General features: G+C 41.2%; 1 protein-coding gene and 1 pseudogene across 3 annotated transcripts; both read left to right on the forward strand.

Annotated features, from left to right (window-relative positions):
• Window positions 1-940: 940 nt before the first annotated feature.
• LOC134038574 (interferon-induced very large GTPase 1-like) lies at window positions 941-14243 on the forward strand. 3 transcript variants are annotated; one of them, XM_062484032.1, is made up of 12 exons: window positions 941-1214; window positions 2329-2421; window positions 2847-2963; window positions 3158-3271; window positions 3564-3671; window positions 3920-4226; window positions 4319-4343; window positions 4810-5073; window positions 5458-5730; window positions 5831-6100; window positions 6209-6481; window positions 7315-7645. In XM_062484032.1, exons 2-12 carry the CDS (start codon window positions 2381-2383, stop codon window positions 7503-7505), a joined length of 1983 nt encoding a protein of 660 aa, XP_062340016.1. In that variant the 5' UTR covers window positions 941-1214; window positions 2329-2380; the 3' UTR covers window positions 7506-7645. The 3 variants fall into 3 exon arrangements, with proteins under 3 accessions (XP_062340016.1, XP_062340014.1, XP_062340015.1); XM_062484030.1 differs by having other exon boundaries at window positions 951-1214; window positions 7119-14243; XM_062484031.1 differs by lacking the exons at window positions 5831-6100; window positions 6209-6481 and having other exon boundaries at window positions 953-1214; window positions 7119-14243.
• Window positions 14244-17175: 2932 nt separating this feature from the next.
• Window positions 17176-22693, forward strand: LOC134039044 (interferon-induced very large GTPase 1-like; annotated as a pseudogene).
• Window positions 22694-24127: the final 1434 nt, after the last annotated feature.

Raw genomic sequence — 24127 nt, forward strand, 5'->3', positions numbered from 1 at the left:
GTATAGTTAGTCCACATATTTAAGTTTTTAAGATTCCTATATGTTTAATGTATGCACCTTTCTGCCAAAGTAAATTCCTTGTCTGTGCAAACTTTCATGGCGATTAAAACCCTTTCTGATTCTGATTCCTTGGCAGTGGCAGCAGCGTACCAGATGGTGATGGAGGAGGTGAGGATGGACTCAATGATGGCTGTGTAGAAATGCACCATCATTGTCTTTGACAGGTTGAATTTCTTCAGCTGCCGTAGGAAGTACATCCTCTGTTGTGCTTTCTTGGTGAGGGAGCAAATGTTCAGTTCCCACTTGAGGTCCTGGGAGAGGATGGTGCCCAGGAAGCGGAAGGACTCCACAGTGTTGACTGGGGAGTCACACAGGGTGATGGGGGTGAGTGGGGCTGTGTTCCTCCTGAAGTCCACAACCATCTCCACTGTCTTGAGAGCATTGAGCTCTAAGTTGTTCTGGCTACACCAGGTCACCAGGTTGGCCGCTTCCCACCTATAGTCAGACTCATCCCCGTCAGAGATTAGCCCAATGAGGGTGGAGACGTCCGCAAACTTTAGAAGTTTGACGGACGGAGGACTGGAGGTGCAGCTGTTGGTGTACAGGGAGAAGAGCAGAGGAGAAAGAACGCAGCCCTGAGGAGATCCGGTGCTGATGGACCGGGAGTCAGAGACTTGTGTTCCCAGTTTAACAGACTGCTTCCTGTCAGACAGGAAGTCTACAGTAGAACTCGTTCAGGTTATTGGCCAGGCGAGAGTCATTGATGGTGTGTGGGGCTCTGGGCTTGTAGTTGGTGATCTGCCTGAGCCCTCACCAGACAGAAGCAGAGTCGTTAGCAGAGAACTGGTGTTTTAGTCTCTCTGAGTACAGTCGTTTAGCAACTCTCACCGCCTTGCTAAACCTGTTCTTCGACTCCTTGAATCTGTCTCTATCCCCACTCCTAAACGCAGAAGAGCACATAATTGGACACCGTGTTCTCACCTGTAGGAGTATACAGCACTGCTGTCATCGTTTTGGCCACTTTTGGCATTTAAGCAACGTTCTTCAACCATGGGGGCACCATGGGGAGAGGAGTTCTAATATTCTGTTGACACACAAGCTGTGATCGGTGACGTCATCGCCTGTCATTCCGACAGAAACTTCCTCCATTCCTGAGAATATCAGACTGCTCACCTTGATAACACGTCTCTGCTACTCACTCCATAATTATCACAGTAAGTACGGGAACAAATATTTCATGTTGTTAATCACTGCCGCCTCCTCCGCTAAGAAGCTTAAATGGTGATTATTTCTATTTAGTGTCCCAGCATTATGTAGCCTACCTGGGAAGCCTATGTGAAAGTAAAGTTTGTTAGGTTGCAATAGGAGCTGTTCTTCTATCGGAGTCGTTAACAGGTATTTTAAGTTTAAGTAAAGCTAATTGAAACCAAGTATACTTGCCACAATGACTCCCTTAAACGCTATTTGAAGATATAGGCCTACGGTTTTAATTAGGCCTGGTCGAGTTTATCGAGTCTGGTGTTGGTTGTTGGTGTTGGTTGTTAAACGGTGGATTTATGGTAACCTTGAAGAAGGTGACGTTCAAAAGGCCTTTGCATGTAAAACATAAATACAATATATCTTACTACATCAGACACGAGCCTCTGTGATTGAGTTAGGCTTCTTTGGCTTTTTATTGGTTATTTATAAATAAGAAATGCAAAAAGCGGCCTTCTCTGATTCAGACGGCTTTGATTTCTCTGATACATTTAACCCTTTGATAACCAATTAAACCGAATGAATAAATGCTTGCGGTTATCGTAATGTATGTGTTAAATGTATGTGTATGTAATGTGTGTGTGGCGTCAAGTCTTGTAAGACGGCTTTAGAACAATTTGGCTACTATGACCTAAACTATGTATCTGTCAGTGGTTTTGTGAGTAGGCTGTACATTCCTACCTCTTCCTTGTAGGCCTCTCCTCTGCAAATGGAGGAAGAACTTAGTCACATTGCATAACAAAAGTTTCAAAATGGCTGTTTACGTATTGTAATTTTAAAAATTCTATATTTTATAGGCAGTAAAATAAAATAGGCAGGGTAAATCTATTAAATAACATGTTTTAAGAGGCTTCTACCTCTGTCTAACTTAATTAAAGGCACATTTGTCAGGTGTAGGCTATACATTTTTGTTTCGCTATAGGTAAAGGTAATTTAGTTATATTCATGATGATATTGTTGAATCTGCATTACATCTGATCAAAGTCAAATAGAACATTGTATACTTGTACAAAACCTTGAAAACAAATCAATGAGTATGAGCTATCCTGATCCTGTGACTTGCATCAACAGGCATGTTCGTCATGTTCCAATGATTCTTGTGTCTGAGGATTGAAGGAGCAACATGGAGGAAGCTACAGGGAACAAGGTCTCTCTGGTAAAAAGGTGAGACTGAAAGGGTGTAGAGGAGGGGGCAGAGTGACCATCTGCCTGGGAGACACTAGACATTCAGGGTTCTCAACTTCTGAACCCCTGGCAAAATCTACATAATTTGAAATTTGTCACAACCTTTTAGATAACTATTTTTGTGTGTAATTTATATCTCACAAAATGTGTTTTAAACATCCAAATGTACACCTCAATAAAATACATTAAAAAGACAAGCGAGCACTAAATTAATGTCAGTGTCACTGGACTTATTTGTAGAATAAAGTGTTCATATAGTTTACAATAGGTCACCCTAATGCTTGCAAGTTTTTATTGTGTGGTCGTCATGTTAATGTTGTTATGAAGCCAAGTGACAAGTGACAGGAACCTGATACTATCCATCTGAAGAACAGTCCTTCTGAGTTTGTCTTTATATTTGACAGTGTGTCTGTGGAGGAGCCTTCATCAGTAAGTTCCCCGGCCAGCGACCAGACAGGAAAAACAGATCAAATGGACGACTCTCCCAATCTGATGAAGGATGTAACTGGCACGGAGCAAAGGTGAATAATCTGGACTGTTCTGTAAACTGGAATGTTATTGTTGTGGTTTATGAAGTCACACCTTAAGGGTTCAAGTATAGATTAAATCAACTGACAGTTTTACTAATTTACCAAGATATGTAAAATCTTTACTTCTGTATTATATGTTGTTATTGTTGTATGTAGATCATAAATACATAAATGTATTGTTTTAGGGTGGATGAGAAGAGTCCAGTGTCACCAAGCCCCAGTTATCTGTCAATGAAGAGTGCACAATCTATGGGTATAACCGCACATTTCAGAGAGCATGACATAACTGAAGAAAATAAGTAAGTCCACATATCTTAGTTATGGCAATATATTTATTGTGACATCAACTTGAGGAGTGAGATGGCTGAGCGGTGAGGGAGTCGGGCTAGTAATCTGAAGGTTGCCAGTTTGATTCCCAGCCGTGCCAAATGATGTGTCCTTGGGCAAGGCACTTCACCCTACTTGCTTTGGGGGGAATGTCCCTGTACTTACTGTAAGTCGCTCTGGATAAGAGCGTCTGCTAAATGACTAAATGTAACCTGTAATAAACTATTCATATGTTTATTTTATAACCAATACTCAAATGTGCAGGGTTAAACTTGTGAGATCTGGATCACCAACCACCAGTATTGTATCACTGCAGAGTGACCTTCCCATGAATATTCCTATTACCTGCAAAGATGAAGGCTCAACAGAGATGTGAGATCATACTATTATATCTACATAATCAACAATGACATGATTAATGGTGCATCAATATCCATAATAGTCTCTCTAGCTCTCTATGTTGTATGTATGCTGTGTTGTCTGTTGAGCTCTGGTACAACCTTAGAAAACAAAACAATGTTGCCATTTACCCAGAATTTAACGCGGCGTGACGTCAACTTTGCAATCTCTATACTGGCTGTTGTATAGCGTAATTCTTTTGTTTGTTGTCTCAATGTTAGATCCAGAGAGGGTCTTTGTGACCCCTGTTCTGATGATGACACAGAGAGGAGAGCTGTGAAGACCTGTCTCACCTGCGGTCTCTCCTACTGTGAGAAGCACGTCAGGAGGCACTACACTTCACCACGGTTTCAGACACACATCCTGGTGGATGTGGCCCCGGCCATACAGCAGAGACTCTGCCAGCATCACCACAGGCCTCTGGAGGTGTTCAGCTGCAGTGATAACATGCTGATCCCCAGTCAGTGTTCTGTAACACAGCACAGAGGACATGATGTCATTTCTAAGGCTGAACAAGCTGCAGGAAATGTAGGTACTGTTTTGGATCCCTATTCCAAGTTCTGTACACCATAAAACCTACTTCCACATGAATAAAAAAACAATGTTTACTTTATTAACAGGAACATCAAAGGAATACAGGAAATGGTAAGTGTGTTATAAATAGTGTTGGAACAGGTCAAAGTGTCGGGTAGCCAACTCAACTGTGTTTTCAGGTTGTCACTGCACTTCTGCATTAGAAACTGTAACTACAGGTAATATACTTTTATTACAGCAGAAATGACAACAACTAATGGAGATCTTGTGAAATCTGGGCTCAACTGTGAACATAAGGACATATGCGGTTATTAGTCGGTTGCAAGAGTTAACAAAATCTTTGGACACATACCGATTGTCTCTTTTTAGCATGGCATGCTAGCGGAGGATTAAATCCCACTTGCATCATCAGCCTATTGTGTTTTAATAGTTTAAATGTTGCCCTCTCTAAAGAAAAGAGTAGAACAATTTAAATCCCACTGACAATAATATATACAGAAAAACAAATGATCCATTTATGTTATTATACTGTAAAAAATAAGATTACCAGTTTACAATCTTGTCATTTTTCTCAAAGCGGTCCCAGGCCCCAAAGACCTGACAGTAGAGAGACAGTACAGTTCTCTGTCTCTACGATGGACCAAACCACCAGGACTGCAGCTCTCTCATCAATACCTCATAACCTACAGCTGCCCTGGATCAGAACCGCTGGCCGTAAACACTGAACTCTGCTGCAGAACCCTGACTGACCTGCAGCCTGGTACCCAGTACACTGTTGATGTCTCAACCGTGTTGATAACTGGGGAGCAGAGTGAAGCTGTGTCTAAAACCATCTTCACCAGTAAGTCTTATTTATTTGTATGTACTTAATGTATCTGATTGACCTGATACACTGCTGTGAGGTACTTCCTGTATACAAAGCAACAGAAAACCTCTTCTGGAACTTTTGAGGAGACATTTTTATTTATTTTACTATCTTGGTAATGTACCACCAGAGCTGTTGGTTTTTATGTTGAATTTTTTAGCTTGTTGTTTTTCTTAAAGTCTATAATAGCAAAAGTATAGGAGAGAAAAAGTAATAGCTGGGACTATGTGTATGATGATGCTGTGTTATTCTGTTTGTTGAAGATGTATTATACCGAGTTAGACCAACAACTCTAACAACTGTTTACTGTATATCAAAATGTTTCTGTCAAATATCTAAAATGTACCCTCTTCACTCAAGGAGTTCCACCACCAGCTGACTTGACCACAGAGCAGGTACAGCCCTCCTCTGTGACCCTGCGCTGGACCAAGGCTGGAGGAATGGAGACAATCCCACATCACTTCCTCATAACCTACAGCAGCCCAGGATCAGAGTCCCAGACGACACAGACTGCAGACTGCTGCACAACCCTGACTGACTTGCTAGCTGGTACTCACTACACTGTTGGAGTCTCCACTGTGCTGGATCATGGAGGAGAACACAGTGAACCTGCTTCTACAACCATCATCACTGGTGAGACACTTTTACATTTGAAATAAAGCTTTTACTACCAGAACATGGTCTGCATGTGAATGTTCTCCTGGCACTCCTGAAACTGTATTTCCTTTATCAGGTGTCCCTGCTCCAGACAAGCTGACAGTTGTCTCAGTGGACACCACATCAGCCACTGTGAGCTGGAAACAGCCAGCTGGAATGGACCAGACCCAACTCCAGTACCAGGTCTCCTACCAGAGATCAGGAACAGATCAACTCACCACCACCACCTCCTCACTCAGCATGACTCTCTCTGACCTGAGACCTGCCTCTGAGTACTCTGTCAGTGTCTGCTGTCTGCTGGACAACAGGAAGACGAGTCCACCTGTGTCACACACTTTCACCACCAGTAAGGCCTTGAATAGAAACAGACCCTGTTTATTTGTTCAAACAAAACAACTGGCAACATCTGTTGATCCCAAAAGGTAACTTGTTAAAATGTTGTTCTTCACTCAAGGAGTTCCACCACCAGCTGACTTGACCACAGAGCAGGTAGAGCCCTCCTCTGTGACCCTGCGCTGGACCAAGGCTGGAGGAATGGAGACAATCCCACATCACTTCCTCATAACCTACAGCAGCCCAGGATCAGAGTCCCAGACGACACAGACTGCAGACTGCTGCACAACCCTGACTGACCTGCAGCCTGGTACTCACTACACTGTTGGAGTCTCCACTGTGCTGGATCATGGAGGAGAACACAGTGAACCTGCTTCTACAACCATCATCACTGGTAAGACACCAGATGTATGAATTTACTCCAGAAACTGGGTCTAAGCGACATGCTCCCCAAACACATGCAACAAAGGGATGTTCTAGTGATAGATGCTTTATCTCAGAATCTTAAGCCAGCTAATGAATTGAAAGGTTCCAGACCTATTTGCATTTACAAATGTAGTCTATCAATGCCAGGCTTGTTCTCGGTTCTGATATTTACAGACATTCACAACTCCAAAAGGTCACACATCACTGTGAAGCATTTTATTTTACCAATTGTGAATGTCCTGGTTTTACCCCTAACCTTACATTTTATTGGCTGTTGAAAAAACAACTTTAGAAATTAAAGACAATGTATATAAGTCCATGATCCTTTAACCCTTGTGTTATCTTCGGGTCATTTTGACCCTTCAGTCATTGTAACCCCCCCCCCCACGTGTTGTAACAACTTTACCTCATACAAAAATAAAGTGTTGGTCTGTCTCACACCCCCCACATCGCGAAGGTTAAAAGAAAATGGTTTCTATTTGTTTTTGTCATTGTGACCCGAAGGAAGCACAAAGGTTAAAATCAGGAAGACTGTTTTGCATGCTTTTATATATCCTTTATACAATAAATAAATACATGATTACTGAATTGACTTATTTCCACAGGCAAGAACTCAAGAGAGAAAACAACCAGATGTATGAATTTACTCCAGAAACTGGATCTAAGCGACATGTTCCCCAAACTCATGCAACAAAGGGATGTTCTAGTGATAGATGCTTTATCTCAGAATGTTAAACCACCTCAAACAGAAAAAGAACTGAGCTCTCAGTATCTGTACAAACTGATGATGTTGGATTACAGGGCCAGATTTCTGTCCTGCAAACCTAAACCAACCGCCTCAGTCTCAGAGAGCCGTTTTGCTGTTGCTGAGTATGAAAATGAGGATATTTTTAACTGGGAGGAAACCATCCAAGAAGTACACATTGAAGAGCAACACATTCACCCGATGGATATTCACATGGCTGTTTTCCACTGTGCTGATGATTTTTTGAGGCAGTACATATTTTCAAAACTCTCCAGTTGCCAGTTTGGCCTGCCCCTGCTGGTACCTAACCCCTTTACACAGGAAACAGAATTCCCTCTCTGGGCCCTTCGGAACATCAAGAAGTCATGGCAAAGTAAATCTAAAACAGACAGCCCTGGCAAATACCAGAGCAGACACATGTTTAATACACCAGTGCCAGTTGTATCCTTCATCAGATTGGGAGAGTCGTCCATTTCCAAGTCCCAGATCTTGAACAGTGTCATTAGCAAACAAAAGCACAATGTGTTTTTCCATCGTCATTGCAAAGGCAGCACCCGAGACTGTCTCCTCATGGACGGAGTTGTGGAGATCGCCTGGTACTGTCCAGCGGGGAAGGAAGATGATGTTTTTGACGATTGTGTGGCTTTTCTGAACCTTCATGGTGATGCCAGAGACCATCCACAGCAACTTGAATTCATGCAGTCAGTGAGCACTGTGAATGTTGTTCTACTTTCAGAACATCCGTTAGATGAAGAAAACAATAAGATTTTCAAGAATCTTTCATACTCTCCTGTCCCTCTGATTGTCCTTTTCACCGGACAGGAAAAATGTCAGACTTCAAAAAAACCAACAAAGGTGAGATTAGCTGCCAAAAACAGGAATGAGGCTGAGCTGAACAAAGAAATAATATCACATATCCAACACTGTGTCAACATGTACGGAAAGGAGACAAGCATTGAACTATTTTGTGACAAAGCAAGAAAACATAAGTTTAAAGTGGACAAAGACAAGGAATCCTGCAGAGATGGTCGTGAACAAGCCGAGGGTTTGATGTCCCTGTTGAGGAAGGAAAGATCATCGAGTCTGAAGGAGAAACTTTTACCTCTCCAAGGAAAGCTGTGGCATGATTGGTGCCAGAAAGATAAGAATCAGTATCGTCTGAAATGCAAAGGAACAGAAAGTTTGGAAAGTCAGTTGGAGGCAATCATGAATGAGAAGGCCGCTATTCGAAAGGCACAGCTTGAGGCAGCTTCATCAACCAATGAATTCATGAAGTCATTTATAAACTGTTTAACATCCCCACATCATTCACAAGAAACAAAATCATACATGCTGCAGTGGCTGAGAATGTTCCTGGACGAATTCAACATGGATGCGCTTGCAGGATATGAGGAAGAGTACCGCTCAACATGGGAAACATGTGGCCCCAAGGTTAAAGGAGGATCAACTGACAAAGATCTGCTGCTAAAGAAACTTAGCACGATATCTGACAATATGACGGCTTCCACAATTGGACTCCAGCACATCATGAGAGAAACAAGCCAGATGTATGAAGTTTTCAAGCCTACAAAACCTCAGAAGGAGACATGTGAACTTATAGAGGCTCTTCCTGCAATAGGAGCTGAGATGCTGATGTCTGGGTTGCCACTAGAGCTGATGGATGGAGATGCGGCCCACGTGCCTCTGTTTTGGATTCAGGCTGTCCTGGACCGTCTTACTGAAACACTTGGAGACAAGAAGGTGTTTGTGCTGTCGGTTCTTGGACTGCAGAGCTCTGGGAAGTCCACACTACTGAATGCCATGTTTGGTCTTCAGTTCACCGTGAGCGCAGGCAGGTGCACAAGAGGAGCCTTCATGCAGCTAATCAAGGTGGACCCGGCCTTAGTGGACCAGCTGAAATATGAGTATGTTCTGGTGGTGGACACAGAGGGCCTGAGATCACCTGAGCTCAGTACTAATACGTCCCTCAGTCATGACAATGAACTGGCAACTTTTATCATCGGAATAGGTGACATCACCATCATCAACATCATGGGCGAAAACCCATCTGAAATGCACGACATCCTTCAGATTTGTGTCCAGGCGTTCTTGAGGATGAAACAAGTTCAAATCACACCAAGCTGCATCTTTGTGCACCAGAATGTTGCAGAGGCCTCAGCCGGCGAGAAAAACATGGAGGGAAGAATAAATCTCCTGGGGAAATTAGATGCTATGGCTGTAACTGCAGCAAAAGAGGAGCAAATTGACTCTGTCACTGGCTTTAGTGATATAATCCAGTTTGATGTAAAGACTCACGTATTCTACTTCAAGGGGCTTCTAGAGGGAGATCCCCCGATGGCCCCTCCCAACCCCTCCTACAGCCAGAACGTTCAGGAGCTGAAGAACAAGGTGCTCTCCATCGCACAGTGGAAGTCAGGCTGTAGATTTTCCACATTATCGGAAGTAAAAGATCGGATCAAGGACCTATGGAATGGTCTTTTGAAGGAGAACTTTGTGTTCAGCTTCAGAAATACACTCGAAATGATGATTTACAGTGATTTGGAAAAAATGGTTTCTGAATGGTCCTGGAAACTGAGAAAACATGCCATGGAAAAAGAGAACGAGTTTCTCAACCAACTTCACAGCAAAATCATCGAGTATGTGAATCACACAGATCTGATTGTTGATTTTGATCAAGTTTACAATCCCTTGAAAGAGAAAATAGAGACGTACTTCAAGGAAAATAAAAACCCAGAAATCCTTATACAATGGAAAGTCACCGTTGACAAGCGGTTGGAAAATCTGAACTCAGAGCTCATTCAAAACATCCTAAAGAAATGCAAAGATGTCATCACAATGATGAAAAGCAGATCAGAACTTGACCACAGAAATTCTGACTATGAGGCACAATTGCTCGAAATAAGCAAAAACTTGGCATCCGAACTAAAAGACCAGAGGCTTACCGACCAGGACGTGGAGAAGCAGTTTGACTCAATCTGGACGGACTGGAGCACCAAAGTGGCAAATGAAAACCCTCCAAAGAAACTTGTTAATGTTTTAGCTGCAGTGGAAGCAGTCTTACAACTTAAGTTTCAATATCAGAATGACGTTACTGACAAGATTAGAGGCAAAAAGAGCAAAACGTGGCTTGGGTTAGTCCTAACTGCTTGTAAAGAATTCTTCACAAGAAATGCAGACTGTATTAATCAGTGTACAGAACACGTGACAAACACTGTCAAAACATATATCACTGGGAAAGAATCTGAAGGTAGGGATTTCAATGATATCTTTATTCATGAAATGATAAGCATCATAACAAATGAGATGAATAATTACCCAGAGGCTAAACTCCCCAAAGAATACCTAACTGACCTGTCTGTTCATCTGTGCATCAAAGCAGTTCCAACATTTGAGAGGATGCATTCATTGTTCAGGAAAACAGTAGATCCTCTAACATACTTGCAAAGCAAACGAGATCAGTACCTTCAGATGTGTAAGAACTTGTGCAAAGGAGCAAACTCCATCACCATTTTTGCTGATTTCCTTTGTAAACAGCTGGAACCAGCAATCAAACAGCAAATTAATCAGAAAACCAGTAGACAGATTAGTGATTCCCTAAAATGCAACCACCCAGCCTTTAATGGAAACAGATCCAATCTTGAGAATCACATCCTGGAACATCTTGCTAAAAAGCAAAGCTTTGAAGACTTTGTGGAATACATTAACCAACCAAAGACCTATTTTGAAAGATTCATCCAAGAACACGTGGAGACATTTTGTACAAATGACAAAATGACAGACATGCTTATTGAAAACCTAGGTTCCCTGAAAAGTGTGATTTTAACAGTGAATACAGAGGTAACAGCAGAAGTGGTTAGACAACGTGGCAATGCCAAAACATGGCTTGAGAGTTTCTGTAAGAAACTTGGAACACACATGGTGATAAAAAGAGAGGATCTGAAAAGCATTGAAAAGGAAGATATTCAGAACCTGAAAGAACTCAAAGACATGATGGTAACATGTCTTAATGAGATGGTGATGAAGATGGAAAAACAAGAAAAGCTGAATTCAGGAAAAGAGTCCTTTGCAACTTTGAAAAAACAAGCCACCATGCACCTGTCAGATCAATTCAAAGGATGTTGGGCCCAGTGCCCATTCTGCAGTGCCATCTGCACAAACACCATCCCAAACCATGATGGCGATCACAGTCTTACGTTTCATCGATGTGAAGCAATATGTGGCTCGTATTATAGAAACACAGACCATTTTTCTATTGATTTCTGCAACACATCTGTAAGCAGTGATGCTACGTTCAGAACTGAGACTGGTGTTTGGCAATACAAGAATTACAGAGATGCTGGTAAACCATACAATGAATGGAGCATCACTGCAGATGCTAGCAATCTGAAATACTGGAAATGGTTCATTTGTACATTTCAGTCTCAGTGGGAGAAAAGGATCGGAAAGACATTTGCTGGCAAAGGTGAAATCCCTCAGGGCTGGAGCCAGATCACCCTAGAATCAGCCCTGGAAGAACTCAAGCATATGTCCCAGTAAATACAGAAGAACAAACCATGACCATGAAATACATACAATTTTTATAACTACTTGTAATTAATCACTTGTTCGTCATGATTATTGAACTGTACATAGAAGGCCATGAAGGGAGAACATTATAGATGTCCACCAGAAAATACTTTTTATAAAACAATTGGGTTCTATCGAGTTATTTAGCTGTTTCTGATTGGACGAGAGACGTTTCATGAGTTGAAATATCCCATGACATCCCAACTCTGACTTTTCACAGCTAATAATAAATCACTCCGCGATGAAACATTCGCGTTGATACAAATAAGTAACCATAACAAGGACGAGTCAAAGCCTCCATTTACAATTTGAAAGACTTTAACAAGCTAACTTGTATTTACAACAATGAGTGACTTCAATATTTATTTTAACCTATTTGAAAAATGTTTCTTTTCAGAATGTATTGTGTCACGTAACCGCTCATCTCACATCCCTTTCGCTATTCACCTCGCTAGTCAATCTACTTCAGACGGGCTGCGGCCAACACGACAGTGGCAGCAACTCTACACATGGACGATTATTTTCTAATTAAAAATCTTGATTTTATTTGGGGACAATGACATGCCTCGATAGCTGGCTATTCTTGTTGTTAAACGTACTGTCAAATTATAATTACTGTTTGGAGAAAATGTAAACTTTGATGCGGTCATCTCACATCCATTAGCTATTCAACTCGCTCCACAGGCTGCGGCCGTACTGTAGCCTGGTACTAGTATGGCCGATACTTTGTTCGTGAAAATCTTGATATTGATTTTGGGACAGGGACATGGCTGGTTAGCTAGCAAATCTTCTTGTCAGACATACTGTAAAATTATATTTACTGTTTGTCAACCGTACACAATGTTATTGCCTTTGAATCTTGCTAGCATAACGTCAGCTTTCGGGCTAATAGCGCAGCTGACGTTGACAAGGGAACTATTTTTTTCGTTGCGGAGGAACAATGGCGAAATAAACATTGTTTAAATCAATAACTGTGTTTAAATGTTAATTGGTTGACTATAATTTTTTTAATAAAAGCAATATAGTACTCGTGCGAGTGGGGTTGGTAAGGGATATTCCCAACAACAACACCCGTACTCTCACTCGTACTATATTGCTTAATCATCACAGTTTGCGGCATGAAATAGGTCAGTAAGATGGACGTTGTTGTAATGAAATTCAGTTTTAATTGAGATCACTTAAAACATATCTGGTAACTAGGAAGATGTGAAGAGATGTCAAGGTTGTTGAATAAATGACTAGCTGTTCATGATTTAAGCTGTCTTTAATGTGACATATAAGAACGTCACAACTGTAGGCAGATACAGATGTCTTTATATAGCTTGACCTAGCGTCAACATGTCAAATTGTAGTTGCGATGTTATATTGTTGCAGCATGCCTGGTAGCTGAGATGTGGTTGCTTAGCACTGTGCCTGGTAAATACAGATCAGTCCATGACTCTGATCACCTAAATAATGTTATAACTCTGCACTTCTGATCCTTGATCTTCTGCTGTACTTTCTATATAAACTGTTTGTATTCTAGCTTTGGATAAGTGTCTGCTAAATGAATACCATGTATGTTTGGATTTGGAACAAAAAGTACACCTGTAACTAAACGTAGAGATGTGTGTTTGGTGTGAACAATGTACCTTTGAAGTCTTAGAGAAGGGAGTCCGACCACAGAAAGCAGATATTATATTACATAGTTTATATCTATGAGGATACACGTCAAAAGACATAGATGATGTCGGACATTTTGTATGAATATTATATGTTGGTCACACATGTAGGGATATGCTAGATTATTTTATGCTACTGCAATATTATCTTATATCCAGACATTATTACTCTTAAGAAATCAAAGAATGTTGTGTTCCATTTAAAAATACAATGGTAATTTTGGAATGTAAAACGTTTTTATTTCTAAATTGGGGAAATTTCTGTTAATTCAAGGCCGTAGCCATGGAGTCAACATTGAGGGGGACAAATTAATCTTTTAATAATTTCGGACAGCGTGGGTGGTTGCCTGTCATAGCGTAGCATTTATATTTGTATTTATATTTTTATATCAATATATTTTGGGCGACATTTTGATCATATTTGAATATTGGGGGAGATGTGTTCCCCCCCCCATTATGATTACGGCCTTGTGTTAATTCACACAGAATACGGAGCTCTCTGAAAGGAGAGCCTGGTTTATCTTCCTACAGCCTTATTGGTAATACTTAAGACTTGTTGACACAAGGATTGTCCTTCCTGGATAAATAACCAAAGCCTTATTATGAGTATATGTAAGATTTATGTGAGAAACTGATGCAACACATGGAATTAAACACATTGTTTGCAAATCACCAAATAATATACTTGTTGATCTGTGCAAAACAACCAGATTGCCAGTTTTTTTTTTATCACAATAATAATAAAAATATAACATCAATATGTCTTTCGTTTTTAATTGTTTTTATTTCATCAAGTAGTAGCAGGCAAACAAAATATTACAACACAAGTTAATACAGGACAGACATGAGTCAGTTACCAAACGTAGAAAATAAGTTGTGTATTTAAAGTCCTTTGCTGTGACTAAAGACACATCTCTCTGATGGACCAAGTTACAGTGATTCAACCCTCAATGTGGAAGATTGTAAAATATCTTCAAACATACAGCTAAGCAACTAGTTATTTTGACATGAATGAAACAGTTACATCTTGTATATACATATGTATCTAGCTGAGCACCACTATTAAATATGTGTGTAACCATTGTGTGTGTGTGTGTGTGTGTGTGTGTGTGTGTGTGTGTGTGTGAGAGAGAGAGAGAGAGAGAGAGAGAGAGAGAGAGAGAGAGAGAGAGAGAGAGAGAGAGAGAGAGAGAGAGAGAGAGAGAGAGAGAGAGAGAGAGAGAGTGTACAGGATTGATGAACATCCCTGGAGGTCCTATTTGATTATTTTTTAAGGCACTTCACCCTATTTGCCTCGGGGGAATGTCCCTGTACTCACTGTAAGTCGCTCTGGATTAGAGCGTCTGCTAAATGACTAAATGTAATATGAATATTCTTGCTTCCCTGCGTGGGTTTTCAGCCCCTCCTCCTCCCGCGAGGGGAGTTTACAGACGGGCCGTCATGATCGCAGGAGCAGCTGCACTGCGCCCTCTAGTGGCGCACTGCGGGTGGTGCGCGCGTGACGGCCGTCTGAGCGAGGTTCATACTGTAATAGACCTAGAATGTAGCCAGATTCGGAAAGAATGCACACAAAACGAAGCTGCACAACTACACTCTCCCCCGTCCATAAAGCAGACTCGCCCTCGAGTCTCAATCAAAACATCTCATAGTCCCGAGACCATCCTGGCGGCCTCCTTGGTCGCCCATGGCGTGTCGCTTCGAGTAGAGGTATGCCTTGGCGTGTCTCCTCCGTCGCAGTCTGGTTAGTCGTGGGTGTCTGCATGGTCCCCATGAGTAAAGGTTCTTGATCACCTTGGTCCTGTGTAGCTTGAGTGTGCCGGTCCCCTTGCCGTTGTAATCCAACTGAGACAGCGCAGCTTCCCGCACCACTGCTTGGCCCCTCTGTAGGTCTGGGGGCACCCCGGCTCTGGCTCCTGGCCCTACCACCTCGCCCTCTCGACCAGTCGTAGAGGATGGAGATCGCGGACAGGTCTCATTAGGGATTATGGCAGCTGTCAGTGGTCTCGCTGCACACCCTTGGTTGGTAGCCTCTGTCCCAGAAGAAAGACATGGTTTGAGTCTGTTGAAGTGCACCACCGTTTCTGCCCCCGCCTCCACTGGCGTTAGTCGATACAGATATTTCAGCTTCCTGATTAGGAAGAGGAAGAACCTCAGTCCATTTTGAGAAGTAGTCTCTAATAACTACAATGTATTTGTTTTCTCTGGGGGTTCCAGGGAGGGGTCCTAAGATGTCCAATGCTACACGCTCATACGGCCTAGACGTTACCACCTCTTGAAGCGGTGCACACCACTGTTTTCCCGCAGCTTTTCGTGACCCACAGTCCCTACACTCCCGACACCACTGTTTCACATCCCCAAACCAACCCGGCCAATAGAAACGGTCCTTTACTTTTGCTTGTAATTTCTGTATTCTCAGGTGACCACCAGTAGCAATGTTAAGCAACTGTTTTAAGACTTTTGGCACCATAGGACTGGGAATAACAATCTGGACCTGGTTTGCAGCATCTTAATTTGATGGGGGAAACCTCACCAATCGGGATCCCTGCATTTGTATCTGAGCCCACACAGGTGCATACTTCTGCAGATCAGCCGGTGGTTGCAAACAATTTGTTCCCTCAGACTTTACAGCAATGATCTTCTGTAGCTCGGCATCCTCTCTCTGAGCCTGAGCCAATTCATCCCCTTCCCACCCCGTGTTTGCATTAGGAGTTATGTTTTTTACCGCCGCTATCACTGGCCCCCCTTGTGTCTGTACGGCTGGCTGAGAGACCACTGAAGTTGACAGGTAAGCAGGCAGCCTAGACAGGGCATCCGCATTGGTATGCCCTCGTCCAGGACGGTGTACAATTTTATACTGGAAGCTAGCAAGCTGCTCCACCCACCTGGCTAATTGTCCCTCCAGCCCTTGAAAATTATGCAGCCACCTCAAGGAGTTATGATCTGTCCGCAGGACAAACTCCTTACCCAGCAAATAGTGCTTTATGAAAGTACCCATACTCAACAGCTCCTTTGTTGTTGCATATTTTCTTTCTTGTTTTGTTAGAGCCCTACTGGCGTATGCAATCACATGTTCAAACCCCCCCTCTTCTTGTGACAACACAGCCCCAATACCGAAAGGCACAGCTTAACCCTCGTGCTGCCTTCGGGTCACATGACCCAAAGGTTCATAACGAACCATCATTGTGTTTACCCAATTTTACCCAATACAAAACCAAATAAAAATACTTTTCTTTTAACCTTCGCAATGTGGGGGGTCTGAGACAGCCCGACGGTTAAAAGAAAATGCTTCACTTTGTTTTTGTATGCGGTAAAGTTGTCGCAATACGACGGTGGGTCACAATGACTGATGGGTCAGAACGACCCGAGGAGAACACAAGGGTTAAGGCAGCTTCACCAACCAATGATTTCATGAAGTCATTTATAAACTGTTTAACCCCCCATCATCATTCACAAGAGACACAATTATACATGCTGCAGTGGCTGAGAATGTTCCTAGATGAATTCAACATGGATGCACTTTCAGGATATGAGAAAGAGTACCGCTCAACATGGGAAACATTTAAATGTGGCCCCAAGGATGAAGGAGGATCAGCTGACAAAGATCTGCTGCTAAAGAAACTGAACACGATATCTGACAAAATGACTGCTACCACAATTGGACTTCAGCATATCATGAGAAAAACAAGCCAGATGTATGAAGTTTTCAAGCCTACAAAACCTCAGAAGGAGACATATGAACTTATAGAGGCTCTTCCTGCAATAGGAGCTGAGATGCTGATGTCTGGGTTGCCACTAGAGCTGATGGATGGAGATGCGGCCCACGTGCCTCTGTTGTGGATTCAGGCTGTCCTGGACCGTCTTACTAAGGACTATGGAACAAATTACCCATAAATATTAGGGAAGCAAACACTCTAGACATTTTTAAAAGACAGCTTAAAACCTACCTTTTTACCGAAGCATTTAAGTAATTTTATCTCAAAAGGGTTTTCCTACTTTTATTAATTATATTATTGTAGAATCTTGGTTTAGTAAATTTGGGTCATTATTTGACTTGCTATTTTTACTTTGTCTAGGTCAGAGTTGTTTAAAAGTATTTAAACAAATATGTAAAACAATCTGTATTCTTGATCTGAGGCAAAGGATCTGTTAACAGAGAATACGGCCCATACTCTTGACCTGGGGAAAGGATCTGTTAACAGAGTGTATGGTTTTATATATACAGACCAGGGGTGAACCAAATGTATATGTTACTTTTAAGATGCATGTTTAAAGTTGGTTTCTCTCTTGAACAGAGATCTTATTGGGATTTTTATTTTTGTTTGAATTGTTTATCACTTGTATTATTGTTTTTATTGATTTTATGTAAAGCACCTTGAGCTGCAATTCTTGTATGAAATGTGCTATATAAATAAAGTCTTACTTACTAAAACACTTGGAGACAAGAAGGTGTTTGTGCTGTCGGTTCTTGGACTGCAGAGCTCTGGGAAGTCCACACTACTGAATACCATGTTTGGTCTTCAGTTCACCGTGAGCGCAGGCAGGTGCACAAGAGGAGCCTTCATGCAGCTAATCAAGGTGGACCCAGACATAGTGGACCAGCTGAAATATGAGTATGTTCTGGTGGTGGACACAGAGGGCCTGAGATCACCAGAGCTCAGTACTAATACGTCCCTCAGTCATGACAATGAACTGGCAACTTTTATTATCGGAATAGGTGACATCACCATCATTAACATCATGGGAGAAAACCCATCTGAAATGCACGACATCCTGCAGATTTGTGTCCAGGCATTCTTGAGGATGAAACAAGTTAAAATCACACCAAGCTGCATCTTTGTGCACCAGAATGTTGCAGAGGCCTCAGCCGGCGAGAAAAACATGGAGGGAAGAATAAATCTCCTGGGGAAATTAAATGAAATGACTGTAACTGCTGCAAAAGAGGAGCAAATTGACTCTGTCACTGGCTTTAGTGATATAATCCAGTTTGATGTAAAGACTCAAGTATTCTACTTCAAGGGGCTTCTAGAGGGAGATCCCCCGATGGCCCCTCCCAACCCCTCCTACAGCCAGAACGTTCAGGAGCTGAAGAACAAGGTGCTCTCCATCGCACAGTGGAAGTCAGGCTGTAGATTTTCCACATTATCTGAAGTAAAAGATCGGATCAAGGACCTATGGAATGGTCTTTTGAAGGAGAACTTTGTGTTCAGCTTCAGAAATACACTCGAAATGATGATTTACAGTGATTTGGAAAAAATGGTTTCTGAATGGTCCTGGAAACTGAGAAAACATGCCATGGAAAAAGAGAACGAGTTGCTCAACCAACTTCACAGCAAAATCATCGAGTATGTGAATCACACAGATCTGATCAAGTTTACAATCCCTTGAAAGAGAAAATAGAGACGTACTTCAAGGAAAATAAAAACCCAGAAATCCTTATACAATGGAAAGTCACCGTTGACAAGCGGTTGGAAAATCTGAACTCAGAGCTCATTCAAAACATCCTAAAGAAATGCAAAGATGTCATCACAATGATGAAAAGCAGATCAGAACTTGACCACAGAAATTCTGACTATGAGGCACAATTGCTCGAAATAAGCAAAAACTTGGCATCCGAACTAAAAGACCAGAGGCTTACCGACCAGGACGTGGAGAAGCAGTTTGACTCAATCTGGACGGACTGGAGCACCAAAGTGGCAAATGAAAACCCTCCAAAGAAACTTGTTAATGTTTTAGCTGCAGTGGAAGCAGTCTTACAACTTAAGTTTCAATATCAGAATGACGTTACTGACAAGATTAGAGGCAAAAAGAGCAAAACGTGGCTTGGGTTAGCCCTAACTGCTTGTAAAGAATTCTTCACAAGAAATGCAGACTGTATTAATCAGTGTACAGAACACGTGACAAACACTGTCAACACATATATCACTGGGAAAGAATCTGAAGGTAGGGATTTCAATGATATCTTTATTCATGAAATGATAAGCATCATAACAAATGAGATGAATAATTACCCAGAAAAGGCTAAATTCCCCAAAGAATACCTAACTGACCTGTCTGTTCATCTGTGCATCAAAGCAATTCCAAGATTTGAGAAGATGCATTCATCGTTCAGGGATACAGTAGATCCTCTAACATACTTGCAAAGCAAACGAGGTCAGTACCTTCAGATGTGTAAGAACTGGTGCCAAGGAGCAAACTCCATCACCATTTTTGCTGATTTCCTTTGTAAACAGCTGGAACCAGCAATCAAACAGCAAATGAATAAGAAAAACATTCATCAGATTAGTGATTTATTAAGATGCAACCACCAAGCCTTTAATGGAAACAGATCCAATCTTGAGAATCACATCCTGGAACGTCTTGCTAAAAAGCAAAGCTTTGAAGACTATGAGGAATACATTGACCAACCAAAGACCTATTTTGAAAGATTCATCCAAGAACACGTGGAGACATTTTGTACAAATAACAAAATGACAGACATGCTTATTGAAAACCTAGGTGCCCTGCAAACTGTGATTTTAACAGTGAATACAGAGGTAACAGCAGAAGTGGTTAGACAACGTGGCAATGCCAAAACATGGCTTGACATTTTCTGTGAGAAACTTGGAACACACATGGTGATAAAAAAAGAAGATCTGAAAAGCATTGAAGATGAAGATATTCAGAACCTGACAGAACTCAAAGACATGATGGAAAAATGTATTAATGGGATGGTGATGAAGATGGAAAAACAAGAAAAGCTGAATTCAGGAAAAGAGTCCTTTGCAACTTTGAAAAACCAAGTCACCGAGCACCTGTCAGATCAATTCAAAGGATGTTGGGCCCAGTGCCCATTCTGCAAAGCGATCTGCACAAACACCATCCCTGACCATGGTGGTGATCATAGTCTTATGTTTCATCGCCCTGAAGCTTTAGCTGGCAGGCATTGGAAAGATACTGATCATTTTGCTATTGAGTTCTGTACCACATCAATAGACAGTAATGATACTTTTTGTACCAAAAGTAGCATTACTCCCTACAAGAGATACAGAGATGCTGGTGAACCATATAATCAATGGAGCATCACTGCAGATGGTAGCAACCAGAGTTACTGGAAATGGTTCCTTTGTACATTTCAGTCTCAGTGGGAGAAAAAGAAAGGATACAAATTTGCTGGCAGAGGTGAAATCCCTCAGAGCTGGAGACAGATCACCCTAGAATCAGCACTGGAAGAACTCAAGTAAATGTCCCAGCAAATATAGGACAAACTATATTTAATTACTCACTTGTAATTAATCACTTTATTGTCATGATTATCAAACTGTGCATAGAAGGTCATGAAGGGAGAACATTTGTGTCTGTCCACCAGAGAATCATCTTCATGTCACAGTTTGCAGCTTGAAATGGGTCAATAGATGGACATTGTTGTAATGATATTCAGTTTAAGGTGTGAGATTACTTTTAACCACGAGTGAGTGGTCAGGAAGAAATGTCTGGACATCTCCGATATCTAGGAAGACATGAAGAGATGTCAGGGCCCTGTTATTGAATAAATGACTAGCACACGGCTAGATATTCATGATTTAAGCAGTTTTTATTTTGACATATAAGAGAAAGTCACAACTGTAGGCAGCCTGGGCATGTAACATTATAATTGAGATATAAATATTGTTGCACCGTGCCTGGTAGCTGAGATGTGGTGACTTTGCACTGTGCCTGGTAAATACAGATCAGTCCTTGAGTCTGACCACCTAAATAATGTTAGAACTCTGCACTTCTGATCCTTGATCTTCTGCTGTACTTTCTATATAAACTGTTTGTAGCCTCGCTTTGGATAAGTGTCTGCTAAATCAATACCATGTAAATGTTTGGATTTGGAACAACAAGTAAACCTGTAACTATACGTAGAGATGTGTGTTCGCTGTGAACAACGTACCTTGAAGTCTCAGAGAAGTGAGTCCAACCATAGAAAAATGATATTATATTACATAGTTTATATCTATGAGGATAAACGTCAAGAGACATAGATGATGTCGGCCATTTTGTATGAATATTGTATGTTGGTCACACATGTAGGAATATGCTAGATTATTTTATTCTACTGCAATATTGTCTTATATCCATACATTATTACTCTTAAGAAATCAAAGAAAGTTGTGTTCCATTTAAAAATACAATGGTAATTAAAATGTAATTGTTAATGTAAAACGTTTTTATTTTTAAATGGGGGAAGGTTTGTGTTATTGGTAGTACTTAAGACTTGTTGACACAATGATTGTCCTTCATGGATAAATAAGCAAAGCCTTATTATGAGTATGTAGGATGTGAGAAACTGATGCAACACATGGAATTAAACACATTGTTTGCAAATCACCAGATATACTTGTTTTTCTGTGCAATTGCTAATAACCAGATTTCCAGTTTTCTTTGAATCACAATAATAATAAAAATATAACATAAATATTTCCTGTGTCTTTCTTTTAAAAATGTTTTTATTTCATCAGGTAGCAGAAGGCAACAACATCAGTTAATACAGGACTGACATGAGACAGTTACCAAAGCTAGAAAATAAGTTGTGTGTATTTAAAGGTCTTTGCTGTGATTAAAGACACATCTCTCTGACGGACCAAGTTACAGTGATTCTGGATTCAAACCTCAATGTGGAAGTTTTTAAAACATCTTCAACCATACAGCTAAGCAACTAGTTATTTTGACATGAATAAAACAGTTACATCATATGTATCTAGCTGAGCACCACTATTAAATATGTGTGTAACAAGTGTGTGTGTGTGTGTGTGAGAGGGTACAGGATTGATGAACATCCCTGGAGGTCATATTTTATTATTTTTTAAAGCATTTTCTACTTCACAAAAAAATATTCAATTGAGTGCTAAGACTTTTTCATAGTGCTGTACAGACCCCCACTGAGTCTTTAGAGGCATCAGTATAGATTTTGAAGGGCACGCTAAAGTCAGGCAGAGCCACTACAGGGGCTGTCGACAGTACCCCTTTTAAATGGTTGAAGGCTAAGTCACAGTCAGCTGTCCATTCAAATGGCACATTTTTCCCCATCAGGTGATTCAGAGGGGCCGCATGCTGGGCAAAATTCTGAACAAACCGTCTGTAGTAAGAACACAGCCCCACAAAGGCTCTCACTTCTGATGGAGTCTTGGGAGTAGGCCATTGTTCTACTTTGTCTGTGTTTCTTGGGTCCGGCTGTAGACCCCGCTGAGAGACAACTTGGCCCAGGAATGTCACCTGATCCCTGGCTAAGTGGCATTTCTTTGGATTTAACCGAAGGCCCGCAGCTTGGATCCTGGCAAACACCTCTTCCAGATCAGAGAGGTGGGCCTCAAACGTGTTGCTGTATATCAAAATATCGTCAAGGAAGACCATACATCACTACGAGAAAGAATTGCAAGAAATGAGCAAAACATTGGCATCCAAACTAAAAGACCAGGGGCTTACCGAAAAGGCCGTGGAGAAGCAGTTTGACTCAATCTGGACGAAATGGAGCACTAAAGTGGCAAATGAAACACCTCCAGAGAAACTTGTTAATGTTAGAGCTGCAGTGGAAGAAGTCTTACTAACTCATTTTCTCAATCAGAATGACATCATTGGCAAGATTAGAAGTGTAAAGGGAACATTTATGTTTCTTAAAAAACATGTAAACCAAGAGTGGTGGAGGTCACTAAATCCATTAAATTGGTTGCGCAAAAATCCAGACAGCTACATGAATCAGTGTACAAAACAAGTGACTGACAGTGTCGAGAAATATATTACTGGGAAAGAAGCTGAAGGTAGGGATTTCAATAATAGCTTTATTAATGAAATATTAAGCAACATAACAAGTGAGATTAAGAGTTTCACAGAGTCCAATCACATTAAATTCACAAAAGAATACCTAACTGACCTGTCTGTTCATCTGTGCATCAAAGCACAGAGGATGCATTCATCGTTCAGGAAAACAGTAGCTCCTCTAACATACTTGTAAAGCAAACGAGATCAGTACCTTCAGATGTTTAAGCACCATTGCAAAGGAGCAAACTCCATCAATATTTTTGCTGATTTCCTCTGTAAACAGCTGGAACCAGCAATCAAACAGCAAATGAATCACAAAACCAGTATTTCGGTTAGTAATTTATTAAAAAACAACCACCCAGCCTTTAGTGGAAACAGATCCAATCTTGAGAATCACATGCTGAAACATCTTGCCCAGAAATACCAAACAAAGAATCTTGATGAAGAAAAGGAAATCTTTAAGGAAAGAATCTTTAAGGACTTTGAGGAATACATTGACAAACCAAAGACCTATTTGGAAAGATTCATCCAAGAACAGATGGAGACATACAAAGATTGTAAAAATGACAAAATTACAGACATGCTTATTGAAAACCTCAGTTCCCTGATAACTGATATTTTAAAAGTAACAAAGGAAATGGGAAAAGCAGAATTGGTAACAGCAGGAGTGGTTACACCAGAAGAAGTTGAAGAAAGTGGCGTTGCCAAAACATGGCTTGACAGTTTCTGTAAGAAACTTGGCACGCACATGGTGATAAAAAGAGAGGATCTGAAAAGCATTGAAAATGAAGATATTCAGAACCTGACAGAACTCAACGAGATGATGGTTAAATGTATTAATGAGATGAAGATGAAGATGACAGAA

This window comes from Osmerus eperlanus, chromosome 18, assembly GCF_963692335.1.
Source record: "Osmerus eperlanus chromosome 18, fOsmEpe2.1, whole genome shotgun sequence".
Lineage (NCBI taxonomy): Eukaryota > Metazoa > Chordata > Actinopteri > Osmeriformes > Osmeridae > Osmerus > Osmerus eperlanus.